This window comes from Dipteris shenzhenensis, chromosome 3 (genome assembly GCF_047967505.1).
Source record: "Dipteris shenzhenensis isolate YYH24624 ecotype China chromosome 3, Dip_SZ_1.0, whole genome shotgun sequence".
NCBI classification, from domain to species: Eukaryota; Viridiplantae; Streptophyta; class Polypodiopsida; order Gleicheniales; family Dipteridaceae; genus Dipteris; species Dipteris shenzhenensis.
In genome coordinates this window covers 10,433,429-10,458,453 of record NC_141598.1, presented here as the reverse complement: position 1 = coordinate 10,458,453, position 25,025 = coordinate 10,433,429, and the positions used below count along the sequence as shown (strand labels likewise).

Below are 25,025 nucleotides of genomic sequence, written 5' to 3'. Positions count from 1 at the left end.
ACACCACTGGTCTGGGTAGGAGAGAAAACGGGCCAAAATCCCATAACTATCCCTGAAGAGGCAATGGAAATGCCCTCGGATCTCATAGTAAACAGGACACCTGAAGATGAAATCCTCCTCTGTCTCAACCTCTTGCATGTCACACAATGTGCGTATGCACCTCTCCCTGGGTAGTTGCTCTGCTTTGCCGCTCTCGATGCGAAGTCTGTGTGAAGAGACCCGAAACTGCCCAAGAGAGATCCTCAACGAGTGGGGTAGGTGAATCTGCGTGTATCTTGGTGGGTCAATGAAACCCTCCACTGTGATATGTAAGAAGTAATCTCTGTAGAAGCTAAGCTTCACTGGGAGTTCACTCGGTCCCAACCAAGTCCGAAATGTATGTAGCTATAGTAGATCCTCACGGATAACCTGGTTGACCTCGTGTGATAGGAGGGGAGAAAACGGAGCATCCATGCTGTACTGGAAGGGAGGTAGTCTATCCATGTGAAGCTCCAATCGCTAAAACCATCTCTCTGTACGTGCATACCAGCACCTCTGGTCCCCTCCTACTGCAAGTGCCATAGAAGAGGATAGAGCTATCCATGGTAGCTTGCTACACCCCGAGGTGTAATCCCCATATTCCCTAACTTGGTACAGATAGAAGCTAAGCTTCACTGGGAGTTCACTCGGTCCCAACCAGGTCCGAAATGTGTGTAGCTATAGTAGATCCTCACGGATAACCTGGTTGACCTCGTGTGATAGAAGGGGAGAAAACGGAGCATCCATGCTATATTGGAAGGGAGGTAGTCTATCCATGTGGAGCCCCAGTTACTCAAACCATCTCTCTGTACGTGCATACTAGCACCTCTAGTCCCCTCCTACTACAAGTACCATAGAAGAGGATAGAGCTATCCATGGTAGCCTGCTACGCCTCGAGGTGTAATCCCCATATTCCCTAACTCGGTACAAATACGTGATGACCTGAAATGTAGCATCTAACTGTAAAGGGGGTGACCCAAACTCAGCCTGAATGATTTGGTGAGGAACGGATGGCTTACCACGAATCATCCGTGACAACATGAGAACCTATAGCCGCTCCACACGGGCCCACTCTGTATCCGACAAGTCTGGTCCCCAACAAGGACTGCCGTACATCCCCACTGGACGAACCAAGGAGTCAAAAAGCAACCCCTTGGTGCGTGGATCCTGAAAGTGCGAGCGGAAGCACTGCCTCTCTAGTCTGGCCAATGAAGCATACCCTTTGCTCAAGCGTGCTTGCATCGCGGGTCTCATAGTGAAGCTGGGTCTGGAAAAGATAACCCCAAGATAAGTGTATGATGAAACAATCTCCAAAGGTGACCCATCAAATGTGAACTACTCCTGACGCATGATGGCTCGAGATGTATTGAAGATCATGAGCTTGGTTTTACCCAGGTTGACCTTCAAATGCGGCATGAGCCAGCAGAAAAGAGAAGGCAGCAGAGGTGAAAATAGGACAGCTGAGCAGATTTAGCTATGGCAGGGCTAAGTGGCTCTGATACCATGTTAGAAACATGGTGAAGAGAGAGAGAGAGAGAGAGAGAGAGAGAGTTAGGGTGTGAGGAAATGATGCTCCAATGAAGACATAATGAAAGGCTCTCATTCATTCATCAAGTATGACAAGACAAGTGAAGTACAAGCCTTATGTAGGCTACTCACACACACTCTAGCACCTAGTGCATATGGGATAAGTCCCATGATGACACATGGCACTCACACAAGACTCACACGCATAAACTAGTACTAGATCACCTAGTACTACACACTAACACACTCTTTGACTATGATATCTCCAACAACATGTTGGCCGCAACACTTCGCGCCCCTTGCGGTATTTATTTAATTATTGGTTCGCTCAAATACAAAGGGGCTCCCTTCAAGAGCTCACCCGCAAGTGCAACCCAGTACAATGGCAACCCGTGGCTGTGCTAGTGTCCAACTCCCAATGCTATTCTCTTGGTTCCTTTCAGTAGTCATACATAGCACAAGTAGAACAACTTGACAGCATGCCAAGAAATGCATTCATTACTGAGCCCAAGGCTAGCCACTGCACTCCCAGGAAGAGAGTATCACAACCAGTGCCCCAATCCTCTCCCAGGCCAACGGCAGGGCATCCGACCTTGCAGAAACTCAGTAAGAATGGCAGTAGCATAGAGTAGAAAGAGAAGATGAGAATCCAGCCAACAGAAAGAGCCTGTTTCAGCCCAGAACAGCTCCAGAAGTAGGTTGAATAGCAAACACCAAACTCTGGTAGGAGGGAGCTGCCTATGAGTGACTTCCAGCACCAGAAAAGATCAAGAAAGAGAGGGTTCAGCAAGCTGAAACAGATCCGCCATAATTGCGACCACTAGAATGGTGATTCCAGCCCACCAACAACTCCGTTTTCAGTGTGCCTTGCACCAAGCAGGAGCAGGAAGAGAGGCGTCCAAGAACATGGCTTCAAAATCAAGAAAGGAAGACTTTTGTCGTGAAGAACGAGAAAAGCTCCAAAAGTGGCCCAGAATGGAGGCATCCAGGTCCAGGAAGCATGCCAGCAACAAAGAGCATCAAGGGGAGGAGAATTGTCGCGAAGAAAGCTCGAAAATTGACTTCAGCCAACAAGAGGGAGGCTGCAAAAATCCGCCATCTTCAAAATGAGGCTGCTCTGGTAGGTAAGATGTCATGTGCACGGATTGGTATCTGACGTGTACTGGGTACACAAGACTAGCTCAGGTAGCCTGGGGAGGCTTAGAGCTAGGCAGGCTTGATTCTCGGGTTGAGTGGCAAGGGTACGAACCAGTTAGAGGTCTTCGCTATTTTTGGCGCTTGGGGCCCGAGTCTATAAAAGGGGCCCAGGGGTTCAGTTCTCAGGGAGCCGATGGGAGCAAGTTTCGTTCCCAGGTGCTAGGTCTGATCCTGGATTGAGTCGCGGACGCGCGCCTGCATCTTAGCGTAGCCCAAGGCCCAGTAGCAGATCCCAGGCTTCACAGCACCACCTGGTGGTATGGGACACCAGGCTGGTTTGGATCTGATTGGGAGTTCGGGCCAGTAGCTCAGCTCGTGGCTCGGAGGGGACATCTCCTGAATCGGGATCACATCCTGTAGATGTCATGGTTGGGTGGTGAGCAGCCTGCTCAGTTTCTCACGTTGTGTGTGTTTGTTTGCAGGTCAGAGGTTTTAGGAGTGCTGGGATGTGTCAGTTGGTATCAGAGCCAACTCCTGAGGTAGGAACTTCTGATGCGAAAACTTTGGACGATTTCTTCCTCCAGGTATGCCCTAATTTCGAAATTTGCTGCTACAAGATCTTGTTGGTTCATGGGTTATCGGATGTGGTCAGGATGTAGGGAAAAGGTAGGAGAAGGAGAGTCTTGATTTCAGAATTGTTGAAGGGATAAGTGAGAGAGGGTTGAGGCGTAGCTAGGAGAGAGTGGAGATGAAGGTAGGAGAGGCGTGAGAAGAGCTGAGTGGCAGGCGAGGAGTTTTCGTTTGCTGGTCAGGGCTGCGTAGAGGTAGGTGACGCTGGTGCGAGTGGCTGAGAGGTGCACCATGGCTGGAAGGGATTTCGGCCAGGCAGGGAGGTGCGCCAGAGGCTGGAGCAGGGTGCGGCCACTCTGTTAGAGGTGTTGCTTTTTTCAAAAAAGCACCACCCTCCAAGTTTGGGAGGGTGAGCTTTTCTGGGAAGCCTGGCTTCCTAGATTAGCTGCACCATCCCCTATATAGTCTGGCAGGGACCCAAGCTCAGCCATAGCCTCAGCTAGTGTGCGCAAGAAGACCTCCTTGCACATCTATTGGATTGCGCCATCTAGATTTGGTACAACCTGCGACAGGCTACCGTACAGCCTAACTCCAGACCCTTTTCCCGAAGATCAGAAGTCTCGAACCAAGGAGGTTGTTGACACTTGGTTACACAAGTGGCAGGTACACTTCCAGTTCCACCCGTACCCAGATGAGAAGAAAATACAGCTTGCAGCCGGCTTCATGTCAGGGAAGGCTTTGTTATGGTGGAAGGAACTCCAACCTAAGCCGGTTACATGGATAGATTTCGAAGGGGTCTTCAGGAAGGAGTTCCTGAAGAAGGAGGACGACTATGATATCGTTGGCAAGCTTAAAGCCCTCGATATGTCTAAGCTGAACTTGTCGTTTGAAGTTTATCTTCAAAGGTTTCGAGATCTGCACACCAGGGCCACAAAGATGGATCCAGTGACCTTGTTAGGTTTCTTTGTGGATGGTTTGCCAGATTCGTACAAGTTGCAGATTAAGAACAACAAATGTACAACGTTGCAAGAGGCCATGAATTACGTGCGTATTTATGATGATACCATGGCCGGTGCAAAGGCAACTACAGTTTCCGACACGAGTGGGAAGAACAAACGAAAGTTCTTCCAGTCTACGACTGGTACCGGGGAGACGAAGTCTATAGACAACGCCTCCAAGAAACACTTGACTCAGGCAAAGAATGGTCGAGCCCGTTTCCTTCGTACCTTGAAGCTTAAGAAGGAAGGACGTTGCTTCTACTGCGAGGAGCGGGGCCACACCAAGAATGAATGTCCAAAGCGCAAGAATCAAAAGTTAGCGCTCGGACTGAAGCTCCAGGCGGGTCCAGGTACCAAAGCCAAGGGAGCGAACCAAGTTTCGATGACAGGTATTTCTGTAAATGTCATTACCTGCCCACTTTCTTGTAATTGCACTTTCAATACTTCGTTGTTTGGTTCCCATGATCTCTTCCGAGTTTATGGAGAAGTTAGGGACCAAAGGGTTCACATTCTCTTTGACCCGGGCAGCACTCACAACTTTGTTAATTACAAATTTGCGCAGAAGATGGAGCTGTCCACGATACATAGCGATCACACCTATGAGGTGCAGCTTCCAGCTGTGAAGCAGTTTTGGGATCGCAAGATTGAAGCGCTTCCTATCCGGATTCAAGAATACACAGGGGCTCTTACGTGCTATGTTATGCACTTGGAGCATGTGGACTTGTTAATCGGAATAGAGTGGTTTAAAACCCACAATATTCGGATTGGATGCACGGAGCATACCCTTTCTTTTGTGGATAAGGACACCCAATTTTGTATTCAGTGTGATAAAATTCCCTCTTCTCAGGGACCTATTGTATCTGCAATGCAGCTTCGGAATATATTAAACACTTCTCATTATGATGTCTATCAGTGTGATTCCGCTTTCTTCATTTGTTGTCTCTATAAATAACAAGAATGATTTAAGTGTGTTTGAACACCGTGAATTGAGAATGTTGTTAGATAGTTTTAAGGATGTATTCCCTGCTCAACTGCCGGAAGGTTTACCTCCAGAACGGGCAGTAGATCATCGCATAGACTTAGTCCCAGGGGCTCAACCTATTAGTGTACCACCTTATAGGATGAGCCAGCTTGAGGAGGATGAGTTAGCTACACAGCTACAGGATTACCTGAATATGGGCTATATTCGCCCAAGTAAATCACCTTGGGGTGCACCTGTCCTCTTAAGGAAGAAGAAAGATTCTACATGGAGAATGTGTATAGATTATAAACGATTAAATAAAGTGACAATTAAGAATCGATACCCTCTGCCTCGTTCCGATGATCTGATAGACCGTTTGGCCAGAGCGAAGTATTTCACTAAGATTGATTTGCGTACGGGTTATCACCAAATCCGTATCTATGCTAAACACATAGATAGAACCGCATTCCGAACTAGGTATGGCCACTACGAATTTCTTGTATTACCTTTTGGTTTGACCAATGCTCCTGCCACCTTCCAGCAAATGATGAACGATTTGTTCCGAGATTTTCTGGGCAAATTTGTTGTAGTGTTCTTAGATGACATCTTGGTATATAGCCGAACGCTTAAGGATCACATAGGACACCTCCGGATTGTCTTAGTTATTCTAAGACAGCATAAGCTCTATGCCAAGATGAGTAAATGTGACTTCTTTATGAAGGAGATCATTTACTTAGGACACAAGATTTCTTTTGAAGGTATTAGCATTGATTTGGATCGTATCCAGAAGGTTTTAGAATGGCCTATCCCTTAGACTGTGAAACAACTTCGTTCTTTCCTAGGATTTACGGTATTTCTACGGAAGTCTATGCGTGATTATTCACATATCACGGCACCCCTGACTAACATATTGAAAGGTCGTGGACGCAGGTCTACCCAGCCGATCTCTTGGAAAGATGCAATGAACAAGGCTTTTGAAACCTTGAAGTTTTCTATCAAGGAAGCACCCGTTCTTGCATTACCCGATCCTACCCGGCCTTATGTTTTAGAGGCCGATGCGAGTGATTTTGCGATTGGGGCAGCTCTATTCCAAGAGGGCAGACCTGTAGCTTTCGAGAGTAAGAAGCTAGACGACACCCGATATCGTTGGCCCACACTAGAAAAGGAACTTTATGCTGTAGTGTATGCCCTTAAGGTTTGGAGACACTACTTGTATGGTTCAAAGTTCCTTGTATTGACTGATCATCAGTCAATTAAGTATGTGTGTGATGAATCTGAATTGAGGGGACGGAAAGCTAGATGGGCAAAATTAATGCAAGACTTTGATTTTGAAATACGTTATCGTAAGGGTTCGTTGAATAGTGTGGCGGATGCCTCAAGTCGAGTCAAGTTTGTAAATGCTATGTCATTTACGGAAATATCCTCAGACCTATTTCAATCCTTGAGAGGGCTTTACGCAACTGAGTCATTTCAGTTCTTATTGGCAGAGAGTCCAGGATGGGAGCTCCATGGTTGACCATGACTCAGGGATTGTGCCACCTACGGTACAGGCAGCGGGAGGTCAGTGGATGATTAGGAACGGCTTGCTGTTCCGGAATGAAAAGATTTGTGTGCCAGATGTTCTCGACCTTAGATCCAAGATTCTCTGGGAGTGTCATGATGCTCATAGTGCTGGACATCCGGGTATACATCGGACTCTGTCTCTTGTGAAGCATACCTTTTATTGGCCTAAGATGCGTGCATTCATTGAAAACTATGTAGTAGGTTGCCGGGTTTGTCAGGTTACTAAGGCAGAACGCCTTAGAAGCGCGGGTCTATTACAGCCATTACAGATTCCAGGAAATAAATGGGAAAGTATTTCCATGGATTTTATTACTGGTTTGCCTCGAACGCGCAAGGGTCATGACTCCATTTGGGTCATAGTCGACCGTTTGACAAAAATGGCTAGATTCTTACCTACTAGAACAACTATTTCAGCTGTTCAGCTGGCTCACGAGTTTGTGGACCACTTGTTTAAGCTGTATGGTTTACCCTCTGACATAGTCAGTGACAGGGACTCAAAGTTTACAAGTAACTTTTGGACACTTGTTTTTTAGAAGTTAGAAACTACTCTAAGTATGAGTTCCTCAGATCATGCACAATCCGATGGCAGTACAGAGAAGATTAACCAGTTGGTTGAAGACATGCTTCGGGCATATGTATCTAAGAGACATTCTTCATGGGAGGATTATCTCCCTATGATAGAATTTGCTTACAACAGTGCAAAGCATTCTAGTACTGGTTACAGTCCCTTTATGCTTATGTACGGGTTTCAACCTAAGTCACCACTTATGGTTGGGTTAAAAGGGATTCAAAATGATGCTGCTAAGAACTTCCTGCAAGACATGCAGGAAATGTTGCAGTTTGCCAAGGAGTCTATTAGAAGTGCCAAAGATCGGGACAGATTTTATGCTAATAGACATCGTTCACCTAGAGAGTTCTCTGAAGGAACGATGGTATATTTACGAATTCCTAAGGAATCCAAGAGCCTAAGTACTGGTTTGGTTCCGAAATTATCCCCCAGATACTGTGGTCCGTTCAAGGTCATTAAAAGAATTGGACCAGTTGCATATCGACTAGAATTGCCTCCTGATGTTAAAGTACATCCAGTCTTTCATGTCAGTAGACTGAAAGAAGTCTTGGGTGCGGATGATCAACTTGTTTCTCCTCGAGATAATAGAAGTTACCAATTTGACTTTTATTCCACACGAACCTGAATGTATTCTTGAATTTCGTGACAAAAAGATTCGTAATCGATCTATCACGGAATACAAGATCAAGTGGAAGGATCGTGTTGAGGAGGATGCAACATGGGAGACATTACAAAACCTCCAAAGAACATTTCCGGGTTTTTTAGCGAACTCAGGAGTGAGTTCTTAGAGGAGGGGAAGTATGTCATGTGCACGGATTGGTATCTAACGTGTACTGGGTACACAAGACTAGCTCAGGTAGCCTGGGGAGGCTTAGAGCTAGGCAAGCTTGATTCTCGGGTTGAGTGGCAAGGGTACAAACCAGTTAGAGATCTTCGCTATTTTTGGCGCTTGGGGCCCGAGTCTATAAAAGGGGCCCAGGGGTTCAATTCTCCGGGAGCCGATGGGAGCAAGTTTCGTTCCCAAGTGCTAGGTCTGATCCTGAATTGAGTCACGGACGCGTGCCTGCATCTTAGCGTAGCCCAAGGCCCAATAGCAGATCCCAGGCTTCACAGCGCCACCTGGTGGTATGGGACACCAGGTTGGTTTGGATCTGATTGGGAGTTCATGCCAGTAGCTCAGCTCGTGGCTCGGAGGGGACATCTCCTGATTCGGGATCACATCCCGTAGATGTCATGGTTGGGTGGTGAGCAGCCTGCTCAGTTTCTCACGTTGTGTGTGTTTGTTTGCAGGTCAGAGGTTTCAGGAGTGCTGGGATGTGTCATAAGAAGACTCAAAACAGCAAGGGAAAGGAAGGACCAAGGCCTTCCAAGGGCTTCCACGAGTGACACCTAGGTGCCACAGGGCAAGGAAAGATTAGGTGCCATAGGGCAAGCAAAGAGGCCACACACAGACACATGTACAAAATGAGGCGTGGGATTTTAATGCCCCTAGGGGAGTCAGATGGCACACCATGACCCTAATGCTTGGGAACCAATGAACCTAGTTTTTAGGATCTCTAGGGGGTCAATTTTTAAAGAATGACCACTGAACCAAACCAATGACCTTAGAAATTGAAACCACTCTAATAGCACTAGGAGTTGCACTTATTGCACATGAAATCATAGATACGTTTTGGGCATTAACTAAGGCCCCTAGCTTGGTACCCTAGGCTAAATTCAGTGGTAGTTAGTTTAGACACTTCACCATCACCACCACGTCCCATTGACATTTTTGCAAGCTTCAGGCATTTTATTGCCTTGGTAGAGAATGAAAGCGGGCTGAAAATTGCCCGCATTAATACAGGCAGGGGGGTTGAATATATATCAAAGGAATTTGCTAATTTTTTGGCCTCATGTGGCATACATCATTTGTGCCTTACACCCCTTAGCAGAATCCTGTGGCTGAGAGAGAGGATAGATTAGTCATGGAGATGGCTAGATGTATGTTGAAAGGCAAGCACTTGCCTAACAGGTTATTGTTGGATGCCGTTATGTGTGCAAATTACATTTGAACAGATGTCCCACAAAGGCATTTTGAAGACCATCAGAGCAAGGGCTACAAGCTCTACCCGGCCCGGGCGGGTTTTTGTCAGTAGGGATGTTGTGTTTGATGAATCTTCCTCTATGCCTTTGCTGGACTGTCAAGAACAGCCCATTGTTGATGCTCCAGATCTCTTTGACAGCTTGATGCCTTTATTTCCATCAGACTCCCATGATGATGTCACATCTGAGGTTGCTCCTCCTCCATCTATTGGTCATTTGCAGCCACATGTGCAGCATGATATGTCTCGTTTACAGCCTGATATGCCTCAGCTTGATCAGAATATTGTGCACACGGCTCTTGACCAGGAGAGAGCTGAAATGCAAGAGCCAAAAGGGTCCCCCGTTGGCTCCTTGACACATTAAAAGACAGCAAACAAGATACTCCTCTATCAGCACTAGAGCAGCTGTCCGGAAAGAGCATGTTGCTTGTGCATTGGTTGATACAGCATGCAATGAAGAACCATTATGCCATAAGGATGATGCCTTTCAGGAATGAATGTTGGTTGAAGGCTATGCAAGCTGAATTGGATTCTATCGATCAGAATAACACTTGGGAGTTATGTGACTTGCCTCCTAGCAAGAATGCCATTGGAACTAAATGGGTTTATATGAATGAACAGAAAGCTGAAAATTCAGTGGACCGATACAAAGCTGATGGTTCAGTGGACCGTCTTGTTGCTAAGGGCTATACTCAGCAGCAAGGCATTGACTTTGAGGAGACTGTTGCCCCCACTTCCCGCATCACTACTATCAGGATTGTTATTGCCTTTGCTGCCCATTTTCATTGGGAGGTACATCAGCTTGATATGAAGACAGATTTTTTTCATGGGCATTTGCAGGAAGAGGTCTATGTTACCCAACCTCTTGGCTTTGAGGTTGAAGGTTCTGAAAGTAAGGTATACCGCTTAAAGAAAGCCCTATATGGATTGAAGCAGGCACCCCGGGCTTGGTATTCCAGGATACATGCTCATTTGCTTACACTTGGCTTTCAGAACAGCCCTATTGAGGCTACCCTTTACATCCGTAAGAGAGACAGATTTGCTGATTTAGTCCTCTATGTGGATGACATGCTTGTGATTGGGACACACGCTGAGCAAATTGCAGCTTTTAAGCTTGACTTGTAGAAGACTTTTGCTATGTCTGATCTTGGTCTTTTGCATTATTACATGGGCATTCAATTTGCTAGCACTGAAGGGGGTATTTTGATGTCACAATCCAAGTATATTGACAGCTTTTGCAGCATTTTCAGTTTGAGGATTGCAAGCTAGTATCCACACCATTAGAGCCTCATTTTCACTTTCATATGCGGATGGCAGTGGTGCATGTGATGTCACCCTCTATCAGCAAGCAGTTGGTTGTTTGATTTATTTATGCCATACTAGACCCGATCTTCAGTATGTTGTCTCACAATTGAGCAAATATATGCACAGCCCCTCTATGCACCATTGGTAGGCCGTGAAGTGTGTCTTCAGGTATCTCAAAGGCACTCAACATTTGGGCCTCCTTTATGATGCTGATTCTTCACTTGTTATGCATAGATTCACTGATAGTGATTGGGCTGGCTGTTCGGAAACCCGTATGTCACATAGTGGCAACTGTTTCATGCTTGGTACTTCATGTATCTCTTGGCTCGGCAAGAAGCAGACTCCATGCCTGCACAAAGCATATTGAGGTTCACTATCACTATGTCAGAGAGAGATTATCAGCGGGTGATATTCAGTTGTCTTATGTTCCCACTGAAGACAACTTGGTAGGTCTTTTTACGAAGGCTCTTCCTCGACCTAAGTTTGAAGCTTTTCGGCAAGCTTCAAACTTAGTACCTTTTGTGACCTGATCTGTTGTACTCTGTACAGTCATAGGTTGCTATAACCCTACAAGATGAACATGTGCAACCATGACATTAGATATTCAAGTATTCTGAGATGTGTCCAGGATACTTCAGCCCACACCATGAAGGGAGCTTTGTACGCCATTCTATGAGCTATCCATAGGTGCCACTCATTCCTTGGTATGTGCCTTGTAGGCCTAGTTACGGTTAGTACATGTACCACTTAGGACTCTTAGTCCAGTTAGGGCACTTTGACCTAGGGTTTTGTTTTATTGGCTCTCTTGTACTTTCACTCAGCTTTGCAGCAATTCATACAGCAGCTCGTTTTTGTCTTCATTCCCTCATTTCTTGAGTTTCCATTGCTTGCCCTAGCCTACAATTTTGAAGGTGCCAGGAGGTGTAGAAGGACAGCATACACGTGTATCCAGCATCCCCACATCAAGACAGCACGACACTACTTGATGGTGGTGTAGAGGGTTTGTCCTATCTTTGTACAAAGCTTCTCCTTTTTTTGGACCATCCTATATACATTGTCTTTTGGCTTTACCACATGCTGTGCACTTCATCAGCTTGTGTCGATGTAGATGCATGGAATAAATTGTGTTTCAAGTTAAGTTGTTCAATCTCGGGGAAGTTTTCTGCTGTAAGAAAGCAAGCTCTCTTTATTATTTTGACCTTGTGTGGCACAGGATCGCATGATCTTATATTCTCTGACATGGTATAAGAGCCCGTTCATCGAACAGGGATACCAGTAACTTTCAGAGCCAAGCTTGTTAGTCAAAGCCCAACAGATTTATGACCAAGACCTTCTCCAAACTGCAATCCAGTCCTTGCCGAGAGGCAAGGAGCTTCCACGTCCATGTGTGTTTGATTGGCTAGTAGTCAGTGCAACAACGGATCATAATTTTCTAGTCATCTACACCCTGCCATGCCATTAAACTCAACAGTCCGAAACGTTGGTGATAGAAGGTAAGCTTGGCAAAATTAAGCCCCTGAAAAAGAAGGATGCCAAGGATTCGTCAAAAGATGATGGGAATTCTTCAAACAAGGAAAGCAAGAAGAAAAGACAAGCTTGGAAATTTTACTCAAGATTGCGAGAAGAAGAAGGCTAACCAAGCCAAGAAGGACCAATCAAAGACGACAAAATCTTGCCAATGCGGTAGCAGAGGAACTTTCTTAGTGGTGATTCCAAGTCTCACCAAGATAAAGTTTGCAGACCGATGGCAAACATGGACGAGCAGTGCATAGATCTTGACTTTGTGGTGAAGGATCGCAGATGTTGCTAAGTCTTGAAATATGAGTACAAGGCCAGTACCATCAGCAAAGATGGAGGTGCTCATTCAAAGATAAAGCTTGATCACCTAGAGTTCACCAGCGAGAGCATGGCTACATAGATACATAGAGGCACTGAAGAGGATAGTACTTTGGAAGGCTTGCTGCCAACAATGGCAAGCAACATCAAACTGAGTTTCCAAGGTAGGTTTTCTCGATTTTTTTTATTGGAGCCTTCAATAGATTGCTTTGGGGTGGCCGTTTGTACAAGATATCTTAGTTGATTGAGAATGGAGGATGAAAACCTTCCATATAGAGCGGGTTTCCTCATTGTAGATGCTTTCAGCACCCATTGCAAGATTACCTTGAAGGTTGATTCCAATCGGGATATGTGGGCCAGCCACAGGGATCTACTGCGTAAGGTTTCATGGACCAGGCTACACGATGGTGCCGGTATGAGATCAACTTGGAACAGACCTCTCAGGCAAGGGCTTTGCAAGATCCAAGCTATTCTCAAATTCTTAAGGGGATAGTTGAATCATCATCTATCAAATAGATCATACCATGACATTTGCGGAGTCAACAAGACGGTGACTTCATGGGTGAACCTATTGATGGTACCTGAACTGCACCACGAAGCTCACACGTTTGTAATTAGGATTTAGAGTGCCATAGGCAGTTCATGCTGCATGGTTAGTGCTCAAATGTCCGTGATTGGGGCTTATAGTGCCATAGGGCGGTTAGTGCTGCATGGACTTGGAGGAGTAGGAGCTACATGGTCGAGGACCAAAGATCAAGGATGCATTCTAATAGGTCCGAAGAGATCCTCCAAAGGAACTGATAAAGCATATGCATCAATGAGTGGGTGTAGTCCACAGTGGGATGGTGGGACACTTTTTGGCAAACGTGAAGATAGAGTGCTGCCCGTACCCATCCCATGCCCATGCTCAGTTCTAACCTCAGTGACGCTCGATATGTTTTTGCTTATTTAAGAAGATTTAGGTGGAAAGTTACACGCGTTGCACGGAGCTATGGCTCCTCTGCAAAGGAAGCCCTTGTATCATATAGGTATGGCGACAAACCTTACCTTCACCATTACCTTATCGCTTTGCTCTCCATGTGCCCCCCCTCACAACTCCTCCACAGAAATGACTATGGTCCACCTTTCCCCTCTACACACCCCTAGCCTCATTGGCGCAAAAGGTTGGCTTGTTGCTTCTTGCGGGATGACAAATCGTCCACCAATGTTCTTGGATGAAGCTGACTGGCTCACACACCCATAGTTCATTACGTTGCTAAGGGTGCTAAATTGACGAGCAAGGTCAAGGAGGGCCTCTAGGCCAGATATAGTTTACAATCCACATGGGCTCAATTTTCTACTTGTGGTGAATCATGTCGTATTATGCTTTTGTCTTGCTACTTTTGTCATGTCTGTTCATGTCTCCGATTATCATCAAGATGCGACATCAAATGCTGTTGTAGAAACAAGTACTCTAATAATCAAGTAGATCATCAAGCAATGTTGAGACACGAGCAAAGTGTGAGTCGATTTAAACAATGTTGCAAGTAGCACTAGGTTGCGATGCCTAAGTCTGCCTAGCATGGCTAGGTACCTTGATGGGGAATTCCTTAGAGCGTTGGTCACTTTGTGCCTGTCAGTGCGCTTCACTAGAAGACGATGATGATCAGCAGTCAGGATCCTCTTTCGTGAGGAAGACAGTCAGTGAGAGGTATGTTGAGCCATTGTAGTTGAACAGTTCCTATTACGAAAACTGGGCTTAACTTTCTTAAATAAAAGGACCAGAGAACATGTTGAAAAGAAGGACCCAAGAGCATGCTGAAATCTTCATTTGCAAACCAAAGGGAGAGCTCATAACAAGGACTGAATACAACCTATATCCTAGCAAAAGGAAAAGCATTGAACCAGAAGAAGTTCCAAATTCAAGGGTCCCTTCAATGATTGATTCCACCACACTAACCTATCAATGCTTCTTTTTTTTCAATGGTGTACTTGTGTCAATATATAACAGAACAAAATCCCTTCGGCCAACAACTGCACCTCCAACTCATGGGCACGCATCACTATCAGTCTCCAAGTGGGCCCTCCCATGAAAGTAACCCCACAGGACCATTCAAGAAGAAAGGCACCCAAGGAACAGCAAGAGGCTGATAGGGAGCTCCCAGCCAGGTGCAGCTGAAGTGGACAATCGACTCAGGCTTGGAGGCAAAACCGTGCCATTGAAACTGGCTAAACTAAAATTCACTCTTAGTAAAGCTGAGACTACAAAAACTTGCGAGAAGGGAGAGGAGAGGGAAACCAGAGAAAAGACGAGCACGTAGCTCGAAGGAGAGGAGGGCCACTGGATTTTGAAATTGTAAACAATGACTCTCTTTCCCAAAAACCGGTGGAGCCATAGGCCAAGCACACACCAACTCAAAAATTGACGTTGTCTTCAATGAGCCACCACACTCCTGGACAGCAACACTGCCATGTACTGGTGCTTAACCAAACAAGTGACCCCCCACACATAAGACTAGACAGCCTTCAACTTAGCTTGGTTGCTGGACATATGCATGTCCATGCCAATGCCCAGGAATAACAGAGAGGTTTCCTCACAACAGAAGCTTCCTGTGCACCAGCCAATGTCAAGGAGCTAGTCAGAGCCCGCATTATCATGATGGCTGGCTCTGTCTCCTACCAACAAGGTAAAGTCCATTGCCATTGCTGCTCCTCTCAAAAGACCAGTGAAAGAGAAATCTGCCCCCTGGGTTCCCCCTCTTGGAAGACGGAAACAGCAGGAGAGAAGGAAAGAAGGAGGGGAAAGAAGAGCAGATGAAGGTGACTGTTGCGATCCCAAAGAAGATGGACAGACAGGCTAGCTAAAAACAGCCCTAACATGGGTGAACAAGCATGTCTTAGTTGCCTTACATCGGTATAACAAAGTCAGAATAGAGTAACTTAAGGTTGAACTTCTTTTCAATTAGCAATATAGCGCACATGATTCACAGGCATAAACCAAGATTGTATGCACATTAGCAAAGTGGCACCTGGTCCATGCCACCTGATTGAGTGCCTATGTGGCGCTCACACGAACAAGTAAATTCAGCTACTTCTTTCTGTCGTCAGGAACCATCAAACTGGAAGAGTCAATATCCATTTTATATACTCATAACACAAATCCTAAGATTTCGAATGCATTTACAAAAACGATTTTACTAAAGTATGTACCTTTGGGAAATTCAGGCCCAATGTAGCCATTATTGCTATCGTTGATGAGCACACAAGCGCTGCTGAGCTAGACAATCCAGAACCTGAATAGCCTATCAAATTGAGTTACCTTCAAGGGCATGAATTTGAAATCTAGAGATCTATGACACATATGCATGTGACATGCATGTCACATATTTAGCATAGCCAAAAACAAACATGTTATGCTCCTGATGTGCACAATAAATTACAATGCGAAAGATTTAAATACACACACTTTTTTTTCCCAAAGAAAAGAACTTCTATTAATGGGTGAAAAAACCACCATACAACTCAGCTACCCCTCAAGCACTGATTATGGGAAACAAGACCAAAATCTGGCTGAAAGGGAAAAGAGCCTGTTTCAAAGAATCCAGCTCACTGCCTAGGGGACAACCAAGGGGAAAGGCTGTACAACCAACAAATTCCTCGCCGCATGAAAGTTAAGAATATGCCCGAAAGCCAAGCCTAGAAATGTTCGGCCTTTGCTCTAGAGACAACCGTCCCAGGCTCCCAAGTGGACCGCAGGGTGTAGATGATATCCTGCTAGATGGTGACCAGAGTGGCCAAGGGTGGAGCACGATGCTCACCAGGCTGCAATGCATAGTGATGCTGGCCACTGTCGCCGTGATGCTGAGTCGGAGGGATCACCTCATGTAGATCAATTGGATGTGCTCTCGATGAAGAAAGCATGCCCTCCCTCTGTCAACCAGGCTTCCATGGCCCATGTAAAATCCCTATGGTATCCTGTAGCCAAGCCACAATCGCAGAGATCCCAACCAAACCCTCTGTAGCACTGGGACATCTCCAAAAGCAGTAAGGAACCGACTCAAGAACTTTGCTCACACAGCCAAGACACCGGCCATGCGCATCTACTCCATCCATGGGCCGATAGGAAGACCTCCGTCAGATTCTGTGGTCTCTTATTGGACCACAACCATGCCCAAAATATTTGACTCTAAACTCTTAAGCCACCTATGCCGCCTAATGGTCTCTCTCGAAGGAGTCCAAGCCAACACCTCCGCCAGCAGGCATCGCCCTATACGTGTCGTATAAGAGAAGACAGCCACCTCCCTCACGCGCTCTAAGTGGCCTACTCTAGACGGCCAAAACCACTCACCCGGATTCCACTGAACCTCATGAAGGACAGCCCTTCCAAAGTCAAAGGCACTAACGATGTACATCCTAATCCGAAATTAAGAGGGGTCAATGGACTGCTCCTTGCCCAATCTACCAGTGAAATGAGTCCAAGCTCCCATCCATCCCTAGGTCGCTTGCATCAAATGACCGAAGGAGCCCGCCTAGCCCCACTCTGAAGAAATAGACACGGAATCTGCAATAGAAATGATCCGCAAGGGTCCCCTGGTCCTAGAGAGCTGCCCAGCCCACTAGCTGGTTGACCAAATCTAAAGTCCTACCTGCCAAGACTCAAGAATGGCTCTATCTATCTCCCTCATCTGCGAGCCAGCCCACGAATAAGAGAAATATCTCCCAACCGCGCCTCTGCTTCCACAGGGATCCTACCGAAGAAGCTAGCTGGTCCACTGTCCAACTGTGCCCAACCAATGTGAGTCCGCCCTCCCTCACCCCCTCTCCTTTCAGCTCCCCCCCCCCTTTGTTTCCTAGCCTCTCTCTCAGCCTCACCCTCTTCTCTATCCTAACAGCTTCTTTAGTCGGACGGAGCTCAACAGTGTTCAAGTCGGCCTTCCCACCCCGATTGACGATGGCTCTGCCTTCAACCAATCCTCGCTCGCTTCCACCGGCCGCAAAAACCATCACATTCTCAAAAGACGAGTTACAGCAGCTCAGAAAAGATACAGAGCAGGAGAGCTCGACATCGCTCTTTGCTCGCATCCATGGGTCCTACCCGTCCAATTACAAGCCAGGGACTGGATGCTCGCCGCTTTACCTGGAGACCTCGCATGGCACCTCAGAGATGTTCGTCTGCTTAGTCAAGGTTTCTTTTAGGTTGTTTTTTATTCCCCGGATGCAGCAGGGACAATCCTTTAGTATTGAGCTCCAGGAGGATTTTCTTGACACCTTTCTCGTTGGGTTTTGACCTTGTGGAAAAGGATGGCTGGATGTTTTTACTCTTCCTCGGATTCCCTGGCCTCCCTCAGGTGTACATCGACTCTTATCTTCCATTGGAGCCGCTTTCGGGATGGTCACCGAGATCCCCCCCTTCCTGTGATGCCTTCTTCGGCAGTAGAGGCAGTCAGGTCGGAAGGGGTATCACGTCTTAGGGTCATTGTCTTTGACCCTAACATTACGGATGACCACCTCATGCTCCAGTTTCCAAATGGCTCATTCTTCATGCAAAGAGTCGAGATCGCTGGGAGACAGGATCAGTGTAGGATCTGCAGGACCCCTAGGCACTTTGCCAGAGATTGCCCAAGGAAGAGAAAAAAGAAAAGGCCTAAAAGGTCCACAGGTGTAGCACCTCGTAGCACCACCTCGACTGGACCTACTTCACGATCTACCGCACATCCTACCACTTCTCGCGCTGCTGGACCTTTCACCTCTCGCCCAAGACCGTCGGCTACAGCCTCTCGTCCTGGACCTTCGTTTACAGTGCGAACAGGACCTTCAGCACGTCCTGTTCCAATCGTCCTCCGTTGGGTGCCAATCAAAGTTGTTGAGCCAGTACCACCTCAAGAGGCTACTGATGGTGCCACAGACCCTCCCTTACAAGAAGGAGATATTCTTGTCCAAGTTCCTTGTACTGATGAGGTTGCTCCAGTCCCTTCAGATGTTCATGTGAAGGAACTTTCTCCTATGGAGCAAGCCGTTGCTGAAACCCGTGCCTTACTCCAGGCTAATGCTACTTTTTTGGCCAAGCTCCATCAGCAGCAGCAGCCCCCTTTCTCTCTTGCTCCTACCTCTTAACAAAGGCAAGGTTATTATCTTGACAGAGGTAAGGGGATCCTCTGCACACCTGCACCAAGAGCATCATTCATGAATTATTTTGCAGTTCTGGCAGACATGGCAGAGTTTAAGTTAGAGGAGGAGTTTGTACCCTCTACCCTTGGGGAGCACCTTGTTCAAATCACCGTGGATAAAGCTTTCCCTTTTGTAGCTGTGAGAGTGCTTTCCCCAGTTGACTTCCCTGCTCTTGATAGGAGGAATTTTTCCCAGGAGAGGGATATCTCCACTACTAGGTCGGGTAGGGGTTTTCATCCGGCCGCCACCACTCGCTGATGAGGATTGTCAGTTCGAACGTTCATGGCCTTGGAGGTCTACCTCACCGCCGCCGTAGGCAACTGATTCGTAACTAACTTCATCCAGGTGTTACTGGAGGCCCCATTAATATTCTCATGATTCAAGAACACAAACTCGATGTCACGGATTGTGCCAAGTCGGGTAAGCTTCTCTCAGGGCATACTTTTTGGTCACCCGCCTTGGGCACCAGGGGAGGTACTTGCGTTTTTGTTTCTCCTTCAGTGCTACCCTTGGTGATTGGACATGGGATTATAGTTCCCTCTAGAGCTCAGTGGATTATTCTTTTGATTGGTGGGCATAAGGTTGGTTTCTTAAATCTCTATGCCCCTAATTCAAGAGGGGACCGTGTCCTTCTATGGAAGGAGCTGCTTTCTTGGTCATGCATTGCAGAGTCTTGGATCATTAGGGGTGATTTCAACATGGTTGAAATGCTCACACACAAAACAAGAGGTAGGGAAGGTGGCATCCATTCCCTAGAGAGAGCAGCCTGGGATGCCATCCCTTTTCAGTACAGTGGCAGAGATGCATGGCATGATGATGCTTTCCACACTCAGCCACAGTCACTCTTGTTTTCATGGTCGAACAGGAGGTTGCAGATGCCTATCCACGCACGAATTGACAGATTTTATGTGGAACCCCCGTCAGATATAGTTGCAGCCCTATCAGATATTATATGTACAGTTGCTATGTGTGTGGACGCCTCTCTCCCAACTTCTCACATGCACCAGAAAATCCAAAAAATGTATTTTGTACATACACCCTCTGCTTATCCATTGCAATTTAAGAGAGATCTACATTGCACTGTTCGTGAGAGTACTGTCAAGAGCGTAGGGAAAAACCCTACCTTCATCCTAAGAGGGTAAAGTTGTATATATTTATCTCCTTCTTCATGTTAATCTAGTGTACAGTTAGCATGTGTGTGCATTCCTCTCCTCTCATTCTCTCCCACCTTCTCCAAGAAGCATGTGTACATACATGCATCAGAGAGAGAGAGAGAGAGATTCTTTGGAAGTAGGCAGCCAGCAAAATGAAAAATCAAAGAAGTACCATTTGCCCTCCAAATTTTGAAATTTATTTTTGTTAAAAAAACACACAGAAGAAAGGAGAGAAATAAGAGGGGGAGGAGAGGAGAGTGGGACACAGAGAGAGAGAGAGAGAGAGACCTGTGGGAACAGTGCCATCAATTAGTACATCAAACCCAATAGGAGGTCCAGCTTCCAATCCTTTTTGTAACATGTACTCATGAAGCCCTTTGTATCTGTACAAAATAGCCGCTATTTAGACAACCTCAGCAGCTGATGCAAGCATACCTAAGCCGGAGAGCATTTCAGCCACATCCATACAAAATTCACCTCTCTATGTACAGTCACTATTAGGGTTGGATGGAGGATATTCCATCCCCGTCTTACTACTATTGGCAAGGCTAACCATGCTTCTCCTATGTCTCTCTCCTTCACTCACTGTAGTAAACAAGAGCTTTTTGAGTTGTGCTCACTGAAGAAGCTAAAACCCCATTACTTTTGATGTCATCCAGCAAGCAAACGTTTAATAAATCTGATGTGCTTTTATTCCATGTTACCTTTCCGGCACGTCTTCATAACAAAAGCGCTGATTAAGCTGTAAATCATTTTAAAACCATTTTCCTTGCCACAAAATTGCAAGTAATCTGATTATACTTGTACAATGGCCTTGACACATACCCACAAAGAAAGTAATGTGCCCAAACAATTTGCTTCACATTGATGTCCTGCAATAAAAAACAAATCAGCTATCAAACAAGCTTCAAATGGATTTGTGACTTCTCCTGAGAAAATGATCATGTTTGCTGAAAATAAGATAAAGTAGCTGGGATAAGATGCTTGAATCAACTCTCAAAGTTTGGGATCTTGGAAATATTATGAGTATGAGTTAAGCAAAGATACCTTTGCATATGCCTTATATATATCTAGATGAATCCAGGCATATGCCCGGACTCATCCTTTGAAGACACAACAAATAGCGAAGTTTCAATTTTGTGATAATCAGAAGACTGAAACTTGTAAACTCTATCACGCATAGCAGGGACTAGCTACTATGACATCCCCAGCGATGTCATCAGCCCCAATGGTGGGAAAACATATACCTTATTCTAAGAGAGATCTCATAATGAAACTATGCACTGACTTGTACGCAAAACCTTTAGAGCACAGAAAATCAAAAAGACAAGTTAAGACTGAGAGGCATAATCTTCTGACTATAAAATGTCATTGGGGAGGGCGAACAGCTCCATAAATGAATTTGGCGTATAGATTACATTCATCTCACAAAAAGACCTCAGAAAATTTATCAGTTTTGTGTTGAGCAGTCATTTCAATCGAGTCTAGTCTTTTGGAAAGATAGATTTACTATTTGGCATCAGCATTTTCAAGATAAATATACAGGTGCTAGAAGTACATGTTGGCAGTTGAGAATTATAAATAAAGAAAAGGCTATTTATTACAAGCTGAAGCTGATAAAATGTGTTGGAAGAGCAGCAACTAAAAGAGCAACGTGGGGTGGATTTTCTAAGTTTAAGAGTAACGAATGCTGAGAAAACGCCTGGGTCATCCATACATTCAACTCGACTCAGTCCGCCATTCGTGGCATGGACTACATGCATCACACCCAAAATATTAGGTTGCATGAATAAAATAGGAAGGGAAGGAGCAGCTTCACTGTATGCATACAGGATTGAACAGAAAGAAATCCCTGCAGATTAGAGGATCCAAGCAACATGAACCTAGGTGATACATGTCAGATTCATCAGGGCAGATAAATAGATCCTTATATAGTTCTTCTGTATCCAAGACCCTATGTGAAGGTGGTCCTGAAGCTGCGCCACTGAATCTAGGAGAGCATGGCTCATATTTTATGGTGAAGCAGCGATGCTTTGTGACGCACTACAAAAATTAGGAAAGACCATAATGTACTGCATAATGATGGAAAAGAATCACAAAAAGTTTGTGCAATTACAAAATCGAATCGCAATCATAGACATGAGAAGGCTCCATGTAGGATTCACAGACTAGGATTGAAAATATCCAACAAGAGTTAAAGAGAACAAACTTTCAAATTTGCCCACGAGAAAAGAATCAATTGTAATGACCTGAGAAGGATCTGCTAAGAAGGATAGGGATTCGTATTTTTCTGGTAGGGTGTTTGCAATGTGTAATTCTGGAGGTCCTTCCGAGGGTTCTCTTTTACGAATTGCCACGATAGTATCTTGCCGGATAGCCATGGGCAAAACAGAATAGCCCTCATAATCAATGTGCTCACCGATGAGATTCACCCGACCTGCTCATTCACGCCAAGAATCAGCAAAGATTTTGTCTGTTTTCAGGGTTAAAGTAAGATGATTGCTAATGCTTCAAAATAAAAAATTCCCGCCGCGCTTCCTGTCGCCATTACCCCCACCCACAGACGGCATCTACGCCATGTTTCCCTCACTCACCTCTCAGAATCAACGGGAATGTGCCGAAAAAACAGTAACGAGTAGTTGACATGCTGCATTGCCCTCATTTCGATTACGTAAAAGAGGGGATTGTAAAATGCTTAACCTTTTATGCTCGGGAAGCTTAACACTGCAAGATTGATTTCAATCGAGAAGGGAGAGGAGAGGGAAGTAAGGTAGAAACGGGTTGGGACCTGGAGCACGGGCGTACAGCTGAGGCTGTTCCCCATAAAGCTCAACGAATTTGGACTTCAATTGATCATATCTGAACTGTGCCTCTTCCAATTGCGGACCTTCTCCATACACGGGCTCCAACGATGAGTAGATGGGCACAACATCTTCAGCGTCAGCCATGGCGAAAGGCTGGATGACAGACTGCAAGGTGATGGCGAGCTAATCTTTGCAGAAGGCAGTACCTCTCTCTCACACACTCCAGTTCCTCTCTCTCACACACTCCCCTTCAATAGGAAGCAGCCCCTCCTCTCTCTCTCTCTCTCGAGCTCAAGCTCGAGAGCTCGAGAGCTTTTGCCAGCGAGCAACCCTCTCTCTCGCTCTCTGGGGTTTTGGCTAGCAAGCAGCCCTGCCCCCCCCCCCCCCCTCTCTCTCTCTCTCTCTCTCTCTCTCTCTCTCTCTCTCTCTGCCTTTCTATGTCGCTATTTGCGAGCACCTCTCTGAGTTGGGTTCTCTCGCGTTGATCGAGAGAAAGCCGAGAAAACAAAGCACAGAGTTGTGATTCTCGTTGTTATTGTGAGCACTTTGCACAGGTGTTCCCGAGAGTTTGTCAGGCAGGCAACGATTCCTCGAGAATTCTGCATACGCTTTACCTTTCCAAAGCTTCCATGCACACTTCACTATGAAAAAAAACATTGCAACTTCCTTGCGTTCTAATAGTAATGGTTGGAGGGAATGGCCCCTAGGAGCCCTTTCCCGAGAAGGCCATGAGCCGCCGGTAGGCCGCGAGTCACCTTTCCTGGCAGCTTCCCGACCAAGAAAGGGCGACTAAGGCCTTTTCCCAGCTGTCGAGTACCGGTGGGAGGAGTTTTTATGATGGCAGCAGAGTGATTAAAGGTGATTACCTAACGGGCGGCACGACATGTCAATCACGTAGAGGCGATGGTCAAATCGGAGCAGAGCAGGAGTAGCCAGACAGTGAGCGGGACAACTAGACGGGCAGAGGCTGAGCAAGCAGATGTGGACACGTGGCGAGGGATGGTGGCCCAAGGCTCGTGAACTTGGCGTGATTGTGATGCTTGTGTCATGCTTGCCACTTGTTGAAGTGTAATTTAGTCCCGAGTCGTTATCTGCTTTGGGAATGGATGATGTGTCCTTTTATAATTGTGTTTAAGTTGATTTTACCATGCTCTGATTGCGTTTTTACCCTTATGTTGATTGAGAGGGGTCTATGATTAGACGATGGAGATCTCTCTTCCATCGACCGCGACCGTTGACATATATATAGGAGCACACTACCTCCCTCAGTTCGGGCACTAGCTCACCTAAGCTGGCTGTCCACATTCGATTCCCTCCTCGGGAAAATCACCTACTCTCGAGTCCCTCTCAGTGTAGGCCACATGCAATTGGTCCCTGTGTGTGAGGGGTATGAAAAAAAGGGATGTGTGCGTGTTATATATATATATATATATATATATTCATTAACAAGGGAAAGAAATGAGTGACTTTGGTCATTCATAAGGCCTACCCAAAAGGTTGGTGGAGAAATTTTTGAAGATACATCACAAAAGATGTAGGCGTGGAGGTAGGGACTAGGGGGACAAGGGGAAGGGGGGAAAGGGGGGGGGGGGGGGGGGGAGAGGGAGAGAGAGAGAGATACGCTAAAGTCATGCGAAATGCATTAATCCCTTTGAGGAGAAAATCATCACTAAGCCCTTCCCCTCCTCGGTGAGGGCAAGACAAAAACCTCACCCAATGGGCTTGATCAACCACATTCCATGGATCTAGACCCCTCAAAAGTCTCTTGAGAGCATGACAGGGGATCCCGAGTAAGATGAAAGCCTTAAGGTTGAAGCCTCAAAACTTTGAACCCATTAAATAAACAAGCTTACTGTAGAAGATCCTAAGTTTTAAGTAGTCAACTCGTTTAAAAATTTCCCATGTGTATTAAGCAATTTCTAAAAGAGAAGATAAGAAAACACTAGCTTGGAAGAGTAGACCTAGTTCTGGTAGCTGGTCATTTTCATGCAAAAGTTCAACAATTCAATGGAATAAATGAATATGCAAAAGTTCAACAATCCAATGGAATAAATGAATAAAGTTTGGGCAGGGGTATGCGAGTTTTTGTGTGTGTGAATATAGTTCTTACAAAGTGAATAATTAGACAAGACTTTTAGCAACTTCCCTCCAACAACAAAGATATATTATTGCCACCCTAGTATCTCAAGCATGTGCCTCAATTCCTTGTTGTTCATTACATGACATAGTGTCTTACGTAATTTAAATCTCACTTTCATGTTTTTATTAGGTTCCCAAGTGCTTCTTGTTTGTATGCATTTAGATTCTCCATTGCATCCCAATGAGTACATTCTACTTAGCTCTCTCACATGGTAGT

General features: G+C 45.9%; 1 protein-coding gene across 2 annotated transcripts in view; it reads right to left on the bottom strand.

Annotated features, from left to right (window-relative positions):
- GALK (Mevalonate/galactokinase family protein) overlaps positions 1 to 23,340 on the bottom strand; it is a 30,681-nt gene extending 7,341 nt beyond the window's left edge. Inside the window, exons 1-6 of one of the 2 annotated variants that reach the window (XM_087373093.1) lie at positions 22,654 to 23,340; positions 22,115 to 22,302; positions 20,691 to 20,737; positions 20,154 to 20,248; positions 15,754 to 15,845; positions 15,573 to 15,641 (exon numbers count right to left, since the gene is read on the bottom strand). In XM_087373093.1, coding sequence (XP_087229219.1) covers positions 15,573 to 15,641; positions 15,754 to 15,845; positions 20,154 to 20,248; positions 20,691 to 20,737; positions 22,115 to 22,302; positions 22,654 to 22,813 — 651 coding nt within the window. In that variant the 5' untranslated portion in view covers positions 22,814 to 23,340. The remainder of the gene's footprint in view (positions 1 to 15,572; positions 15,642 to 15,753; positions 15,846 to 20,153; positions 20,249 to 20,690; positions 20,738 to 22,114; positions 22,303 to 22,653) is intronic. The other variant, XM_087373094.1, reaches the window with a different exon arrangement.
- Between the last annotated feature and the right edge of the window lie 1,685 nt (positions 23,341 to 25,025).